Source organism: Nestor notabilis, unplaced genomic scaffold (genome assembly GCF_000696875.1).
Source record: "Nestor notabilis isolate BGI_N333 unplaced genomic scaffold, ASM69687v1 scaffold4141, whole genome shotgun sequence".
Taxonomy (NCBI): domain Eukaryota; kingdom Metazoa; phylum Chordata; class Aves; order Psittaciformes; family Psittacidae; genus Nestor; species Nestor notabilis.
Window position 1 is genome coordinate 10,859 of NW_009914085.1, and position 9,146 is coordinate 20,004.

The window sequence follows — 9,146 nt, forward strand, 5'->3', positions numbered from 1 at the left end:
GGATACTCCTATATCCTGAGCGAGGCTCATCGACCAAAGCAGGCTACAGCAGTGAAAGACAACTGCAGAATCAGGAAGGTGCCTTAACGTCATGCCTGGCACCAGAGCCTGCTGCAAGTGGGCACAGAGTTGTGTAATCTAAACATCACAGCTGAACCAGCTCATAAGTAAGGGATCCTAAAAAGGGTGTTTGTCCAAAGTTGAGAGCCTTCTATGTGTTTACTTTTTACCTAAGTGAATTCTCTCTCTTCGCAATTAAGTTCAAATAATCAGGTATAAGGGTGAAAAGAACGTTTCTCATCTTCTTACAGAGGTGACAGCAAGAAAGATTCATCAGTCTTGATTTAATAGATATGTTAATTTATGGTTGAGGTCAACCAAGTCGTTGCTAGTCAGATACAAGAAAAGAGGAGCTCTGAATTATTTGCACAGTCATACCCACCTGACACAGGAAGGAAAGAAAAGAGGTGGGAAGGGAGAGAAAAATATTGTTGCACTCTTTTTGATGGGGAAAAAAAAAAAGAAATGGTGATATTTTAGACAGGGTTATTAGTTTGTGTATATGCACATATTTAATAACTTTATTCTTCTCTCAGTGTAATGAATTAAAGGAAAATGGACAGTGTAATTGTTTCATTTCCAGTAAGATCAAGCACTTGTCTGGCAGCTAAAAATAGCTTGTAGTTTTGACTGACTCATTTTTACATATAATCTCGCTATGTTTAGACTGAACCAAAGGGTAGGAGTTGTTCTTAAAACCCAAATGTCTACCACTTCTGAAGATAGCAATAAAATCACCTAAAATTATTCAGTTTCAGGCAGAAGCTCAAGCAAATGCAGAAAGTTACAAGCAGAAATTGCTTAATGGAGGTTCTAAGGGGTTAATAACAAAGTGGAAGTTTCACTCATATCAAGTATGTGCATGGGTACAGCCCTGAAACTGGGAAAAAAATAATCTTGTAATCGAAAAAGATAAAGCATTTAAATTGGGTTGATCACACTTCAGAGACAACTGCCGCTGGTAATACTGATATTTTTTCTTCAGAGAGAGACAACAGGGAAGGGAGACCTACGTACTCCTTCACCTTGGTGTGCAAGAAAGATCCCAGTACTAACAAACAAGATAAATGGTACCAAAAGCATAGAAAACACATAGATAATCATCTATGAGAGCAGTTAGTGAAGGCTTCTTCACAAGAATTTATTTTCTGGTCCTATTTCACTCCTGAGAGCATTGCAGGATTCCATTCACATTAACTAGTTGTACCATTAAATTTCCTGAACAATAGGACAATCAATCTAGCTAGAGGAATTGCCTACAAAACTTGTCAGGCTTAGAAGAAACATGATTCTCTCAAGAAAGCTCTGCATTCAGTTCATTTATGTCATAAAACAGAAATGCAAATAACCAAGTATTATTACAGATATACTGTAAAATATTTCGTGCATCCCTATAAGCCACCTATAATCCAAGTCTGTAAAGCAAACTCATACCTAAACACGTGTAGTTATGAAAAAATGCTTTCACCAAGCAACAAAAATAACTGAGAAAGAATAAATTCATATTATTTATTAGTTTTGTAATACAACTTTTAACTTACAGCAAAGGGAAAAATAAAAAGCCAGCTCACCTCAGCCTTCACTATCCTATCCACAATGGTCTCCAGTGTTTCCAGCATACTACACTTTACAACACCTTCAAAATACTGAGAACGGTGCTGTAGGGCTTGTGTCACCGTGATATCTAGGTTATTATAGGTTTTTTCAGCAGCAAGATTCTGGAAAAACAAAACAACAAGGCACATGACATCTCAGTACTCAGTAATAAAAGTACTCAATAGAGGAAATATTTTGGCATCAAGTAGATACACATTTCCGGTGCAAATTGAGTCTATTACAAGTCACATATTAAACAAAGCAATTGCTCTTCAGCTTCAGTTTCTGAGAACAGCCAAGCATGCGACTATGTTAACCCAGTCTGTCATATGGTGTTTAGTTGATAAAACTGTTTGGTGATATGCATTAGGCCAGTGGAAACCTCCTTACTTCATGGTCTGGGATTTGGCTTGATGTCACTTCTCCTGCTTTTTCCATGAGCAGAAAATGTAAAGATGAAGTTCTACACATTTTAGAATATACTTTAAGAATATACAATTTTGTTGTTTGTTTTTCCATAGGATAGGGGAGGACACCAACTGCTCTGAACACCACCCATGAAGCAGATCTCAGTAGAGAACTGAATAAAGCCTAATAAAGGTTTTCGTCACCTCTCATTTGTGGGCTCAAACTCCCTCTCCTGGACTAAACTGGCACTGCCATTTGATAATATTTTGATAAGTACTATAAAAATAATATAAATGAAACCCCATTACCACCACTAAAAGTAAGAACATTGGAAAAGTTTGAAAGCTGACATGCTCAACTTTCATTTTGAGAACAGAACCGTGCATGTAACAAGAGGACTTTGTCCAGACCAGAAAAAGCTTTCTCTGTAGGCGAGACCAGTGTTGGTGCATCCTGGCCTATTGATTTTGCATACTCAACCACTGAAGGAAGAACAAAGACACACCTTGAAAAAGAACATACTGGACTGATCAATAAAACAAAATTAATTTTTGGCTAGACTACACTGTGATTGGTCAAGGTTTTGGATTGAATTACGCGGAATGTGACAATACCAGTTTCAGATGCTCATGAAGATACAAGCATGTTTAGTTAACTCATTTAACTGATTCCTAATGAAGACAGTAGGAGAACATAAAAAGCCTCTGCAAACGGAAATCACCCTATACACAATGAACACTGTAATCTAAAGCTATTTCTACACCATCACACCATTCCCAGGTTTTCTCCCATTTCTGAAAATGAATTCAGAACTCTTACGTTAAAGAAATCTATCAAGGTAGCCAGCTGTACATACAGGCATGGCTTAAACCACTGATTTAACTAAGCATATTAGCCACACAGCTTAAAGATAAAAATCACCAGTAGAATCTTGCAAATTCTGTATTTACTGGAAGATCAGCTTATACATTTCACATATTTCCCCCTCCCTTTCTTTTAAAGCTTGTAGATTGGGTTGAAGCAGACAGATGATAAAATTGGAAGCCTTAGAGGTTATTATCTTCTAAGAATAGAATCTTCACCCTCCCACGTAAAAAGCAGACTAGTCTATGTGAGGAAGATCTTGAATAATCAATAGATGCCCTAACTCTTTCCCATGTTGCTGGGAGCAAACAATTGTATTCTGAAGTCTTTGTTATTTTCTTGTTTGTTCATTTCCCCTCCCCCCCCCCAGATCCCAGTACATAAATGCTTCCAAAGAAGTGATCAAGCATCTCTAAAAATCCTACAAATTCTGTTGCCTGTCACCTAAAAGCGAGAAAAGAACTGAAAAACATAGGGAACCCTCTTCCTTTTGGTGCCTTTCTGAAAAAGAATGGGAAATAAAGGAAAAATGTCCTGCCACAAAGTCTAACACAGTTAGAAAATAAATGGAAACACTGAACCCAACAACTGTGAGATTTCATTGTCTTTGATATGTTAGATCACTCCTGCTGCAGCTACCACCTATTCCCTGACCAGTTTTTATGGCAGAACAGGATTTTACACAGCAGAAAATACCAAAGAACAAGAAGACAAATGCCTAGAAAAGATAGGCAGTAACAGTGACATTGTGAAATTTTCAGTACTGAGAGCACTGTTTGCAGGTAGAGACATCACAAGTCTGAAGTACTTCCATTTGGGACTATTCGTTATATTTCTGAAAGCATTCTACAGAGCGTTCCAGCCATCAGGATTCTTCATTAGCACTAGGAGGCTGGGCATTTCAGTGTCTGAAAACTAATGTAGCTATCGGAAGGCGGGTGCATTCAGTAGGAGAGGACAGGAGTAAAGAAGCCCTAAATACACTTTTCAAGACCGCAAGACTAGAAGAGTCCTGGCTCCCCGAGGTTGGCAAATCATGGCATGAATCTCACTATGCTGTTGCACTCCTGAGGGAAACCAGAATTGCCATCAGAAACAGTGACCTGAATCATATCTAACCCAGACGGGAATACAGACACAATCCTCCTGAGTCAGAGACTCGCACAAAAGAATGAGCCAAGTACATTCACTGACAAGGTCAGGTTGTAGGAAATACCCAGACTGCTTGGAGAAATTTGCATTCTCTTTGAAAGCAGACCGTGGAATGGCAGCGGTCAGGAATAGAAAATCCTATCTCAAAAATAGAAACAAACATAAAAAGCCTATGCCCTCTTTTTGTAAGAGTACAGCCAGATCTCATTTCGGGTAACATCCTGAACAGTAGATGCCTTTGTGCAAGCACTATTACAAGGAGACCCTAAATAAAGAATAATAATAAATAAAATGCTGTGCAGGGTGAATTTAATCTGTTTTATTTGCATTGTTAACTAAAGCCTAAGGAACAAAATAGCCAAAACATAAATATTAACAAATTAATTTGCAAATGGTTACTGCATATAAAACATTTAATAGAATTTAAGAGATATACTTACTATTACATCGAATTTGGAATAAATATCTACAACTTTTCCTAAAAGAAAACCAAAAGTTAGTCAAGTACTTGAAATACAAAATTAGTTTTCTTGCTTCCTGTTATCATTTGTTATTTTATAATTACACAGAAAGAAAACAGACACATCAAGAAGGAGGAAAAACAATCCCAAAACCTATCAAACCATAAACTACATCCTGCATAAATATTTCTTTATGTTTCCTTTCTCCCCCTACTCCCCCCCTTCCCTTTTTTATTCTGTCTCCTCTTCGCCACCCAGCCCAACATCAATCCAGGGTTCAGCACCATTTATCTTACCACACTTTTGCATAGACAAGACCCAACACACACCTGACTCATCCACAACAGGTAATGCCGATATCCTTCTCTCTACAAATATATTCAAGGCTTTAATGATAGGAGTGTCTGGATGTATGAAGGCAATGTTGTGGTAAGTTCCTATTCCAAGTTCATCCAGATTTTTCTTCATAAAGGCAGGCTTTGGCATCTCTGACATCTAGGAAAGTCAGAATTACTGTATTTACAGGGCAGTTTTCTACACCACCACGTTTTCTACACCTACTATGTTTCCATATAATTGGTATATATATTAGGAAACCTGTATTCACGCACCCATCTACAGACTTCAAATGACTGTCACGGATCTTTACAGCAATCTGCTACTAAATTAACGTAAAGCCAAAACAAGCTTATTACATCTAGAGGCAGTATTTCTGTTCAAAGCAGCTCTAAATTAAGACTGTTTTACTAACTTTTTTCTCATTTATTTATTTTCATAGCAACCCATCACTAAAAGCTTTTGATCGGAAGGTATCTCATTCACACAGGAACTTTAGTCACAGAAAGTAAAGGTAATGTACAGGTCCTACATCAAGCTTCAACTTCTCTTACCAAAAAGAGATAGGCACAGGCACAATGAATATGGAATTTTTTCAAGAAGTTTCTGTACTAAGACTTAAATTATTTAACATTAAAGATGTCTAAGGTGGGGGTGGGGGGGGTGCAGGGGGAGAAAATCAGTTAAGCAAAGCATAACTTTAAATACTTACAAAAAGCTGGAGGAACTTGAGGATTCTTTTATGGGTAAGTATATAAAGTGCATTTCCACTGACTGGATCTATAACTGGCAATCTGTGGATTTTGTTTTTGATCAATGAATATACAGCATCAAAAAGGCTGAGGAGAAAAACAATTTTTTTTAAAATCATTAATTCTAGCTGGCAATTAGTAATGTCAAGTGATATATACACAGGTTTACAAACCCCCATGAAGTACATACAATGAGTACTTACTTAATCATTCATGTTAAAGAAGACAGAAATTAAGGGATTTCAAATTAACTTTTGCAGCTGGTAGAACACATCAACAATTATAGGCTCATGAACATCTAAAACCAGTAAGAAAACGTGACTGAAAGTGACTTTTTGTGGTAGAAAGTAGTGAAGAAGTATTTCTTCCAACGTATCAATTGTTTTTCCAGTGGGTGCTGTGCTCACAGTATCCCTGCACTCAGAATAGATTATGTCTGTTCAGAGACAATAAATGAAAAATAGTGTTCTTGCTCTTCTTAGAAAACGTTACAGATGGTTTGAGATTGAGACATGTTAAGTGCACTTTTATGGATACATGTATCTATGCAATTAAGCCAAAACAATTAGCTAGTAATTTCACTAAATTATCACTGAGGATTGGCAAAAAGCTATTCTCAGGGAATCCAAAACATTCCTTCAGACACTGCAGACTACAATTTAGCAATACTCCCACCTATGCAAATCTGCTCTTCTTACAAGTAACACTTTCTTTTTCCCCTTGGTCCTAGTAAGACTATGATATAAAATCTGACCACCAACTACAATACATTAGTAAGCAATGAAGTTAGTAAAACTTTGATAAACACCTACTTGCTGAACTAGGCTTCTTCCCATACACAATAAACTTCGTTTCAAGTCCACGGGGATGGCTATCCCCATTTAATATACATGGAGTCAAGACTCCCACCATTGCACCACAGATTCCACTCTTGGAGTAAGCATTTAACTACCCTTAAGTGCTGCAGACTGAGTGTGACAGAACCAAAACCCATTTCTGGATCAGGTCTTAAGTTGACTTGCTGTATATCCATATATACACGTCCTACTGCATCTTCCTTATTGCAATACTTCTCTTGCTGCACCTTTGACTGAAAACAATACTATTTTGTTGTCTTAATGATATTCTTTGCAACCAGTTACCATTCAAAATACCAAAATACATTCCTTATTGACTTAACTGAATGACTAATTCATGACTTAATGGCAATTCTACTATGTCTATTACATCAGGATACAGCATATTAGCTCTGGTGAAAAGTTCCCTTCACCAGTTTCCTATGATAGGGCATAAGCAATCCTATTCCACCAACTGAAAGCAAGAATTAATTGCTGAAGAGTGAAGTTCTAAGTAGTACTCAAGTTGTTAAGTGATCAACTAACGCTCTCTCAAGTTACCGTTGGTAAATAAGGTATAACGGCAATTCATAAAACTCTTTCAAACTCCCAAGAAAAGGACAGTCATGTTTATTTTAAGGAACACAAATTAGCAGCAGAGCAAAACAAGATACACATACTGTCTTTCCTTAAGTTACTTGCATTGAGGAGTAAGAGACACGAGTTTAACTAAAAATTCTCTTATTTGGATAATTAAAAAAGGTCCTCACTCACGATAAAAAAAGCTCCCTCACCTTCTTGATCATAAGAAGTCAGTCTTTTGTACTCTAGTTTACAATATTGTTTCTTGTTACATAAAGAAGTCTTAAATTCAATATAGAGATGGGAGTTAGTTTATTTCAAGTTAAGCAGACTGAAAAACAAAATCCTACCTTGCATCTGGGGAGATGTTCACTAAAGGTTTAAACGTCTCTTGTAAATAAAGCTCTGTGTACGGAAAATTAATAGACCGTTACCACTTTACATGAAAATACTAGCTTTATTATGAAAGCATTTTATTCATACAAAGTTAAATGGAAGAAAGGCAGCAATATATACAGTTACTTTAGTTATTCTACCACTTACAGTCATTCCCCTATATTAATATTAACACGACGGAAGTTTTAAGCGAGCCTAAACTGGTTACCACCAGGGGTCACTGCAACAACAGCAAATAATTCTTTACCAGTTCGTTTTCTGTGAGCATCTGCGGCATGGAGCACTTCTGTGTGTTATTTCATGGCATATAGTCTATTTTTAACAGAAAGCTTCCTCTCTGCATTTAGCACTTCTGTTCACACCCAGCAGGTTGTATGAATTTCTAGTTAGCTTTTACTATTTCTGCTTTCATTAAAAAGTATGTGGAGAGACAAGCTAAGTCTATGATTAATTAAAAATCCACTATACTGAAAAACATTAGAACATATTAAGTTATAAACCAAGTAGTAAGTAGTCTTACCCCTCCAGGTTTCTATCTTGTGCTCCTCTAATTCATAAATCTGAACCTACAATGGGTAGATGGAAAATTGAGCTTGAAGCATTAATTTTAAATCCAACATCATTAACAATATTATAAATACCTGAATAATGCCCTTACAGTTCATTGCAGACTAAGAACAGTTCAGAATAACATTTACTGGCAGTAACAAGAAAAGATGCAATCCTGCTCATTGCAGAGTACCACACCGGACCTATCATTTCAGGGGACAGGGAAGATCCTTCACCCACCTAAGTTCGTAGCATAGATCTCTTCTGGACTCAAAGACATCTCTGCAGTAATCTATCTCACCTTAAAACAATCAGTCAGTCACACCAGAGTAAACCTGATGATTCCTCACACCCCCAAACCAGTAAAAGTGTATTACTGACTTCTTAATGCTAACAGAGATGAATTTTACTGATCCTTGATACTAACAAGCAAGAGCACCTGGTTTAGTGCTCAATTCAATCAGAAGAACCAACACTGTATTTCCACACTCCCTCAGACTTAAATATTTTACTGATGTTTCGTTCTTCAAATGTTTTCAGCATCCACATCTAAGCCATACATATTTTCAGCATTTCTCCTGTACCAGCAACGCTGCTCATCTGACCTGTGTTCAGCTGGTCCCAGGAACCAAGCAGGTGAAAAAAAGTTGCAAAAAAGTGTTGTTAGTATTCTGCTGGTCTAACTTCCTTAATCAGCGCACAGAAAGGACAGGCAAATGCTACTGGACAAAGGATGTGACAAGCCTGCACCTTTCGATGGCAGGTATCTCTGCAAGCACTACTGAAGCAGAAGAGTTTATATATAGGTGAAGAGTAGAAGTCTCCATAAAGCCTACCGTGTTTATCTTTGAGCTGATAGAGACTATGCTTAGATTACTCTGGAATTAGCATCCTTTTAAGAGTATGAGGGAATGTTAAATTGATATACTATAATTGGACTACTCAAATATACCATTCTGGGCTGACATAAGGCACCAACATTATTTAACGTATCTTTTAGGGCACTTGAAAAAAAGGTAGTTAAGACAGTGAGTGCAGTTCAGACCTACTGAAGTCATCAGAAGAATAGGAGACCGCTTTAGTTGCTGATGAGACAAGGCTAAACCTAGTTCTTGGACCACACTATAGGGAGAAACTACCTGGATGCTCCTCAT

General features: G+C 37.2%; 1 protein-coding gene across 1 annotated transcript in view; it reads right to left on the reverse strand.

Moving 5' to 3' along the window:
- Positions 1 to 8,009, reverse strand: part of PRKAG2 (protein kinase, AMP-activated, gamma 2 non-catalytic subunit) — a gene marked incomplete at its 5' end in the record, with an annotated part of 12,420 nt that extends 4,411 nt beyond the window's left edge. Inside the window, 6 exons of the mRNA XM_010023470.1 lie at positions 1,632 to 1,778; positions 4,521 to 4,558; positions 4,871 to 5,036; positions 5,590 to 5,716; positions 7,398 to 7,452; positions 7,964 to 8,009. Coding sequence (XP_010021772.1) covers positions 1,632 to 1,778; positions 4,521 to 4,558; positions 4,871 to 5,036; positions 5,590 to 5,716; positions 7,398 to 7,452; positions 7,964 to 8,009 — 579 coding nt within the window. The remainder of the gene's footprint in view (positions 1 to 1,631; positions 1,779 to 4,520; positions 4,559 to 4,870; positions 5,037 to 5,589; positions 5,717 to 7,397; positions 7,453 to 7,963) is intronic.
- Between the last annotated feature and the right edge of the window lie 1,137 nt (positions 8,010 to 9,146).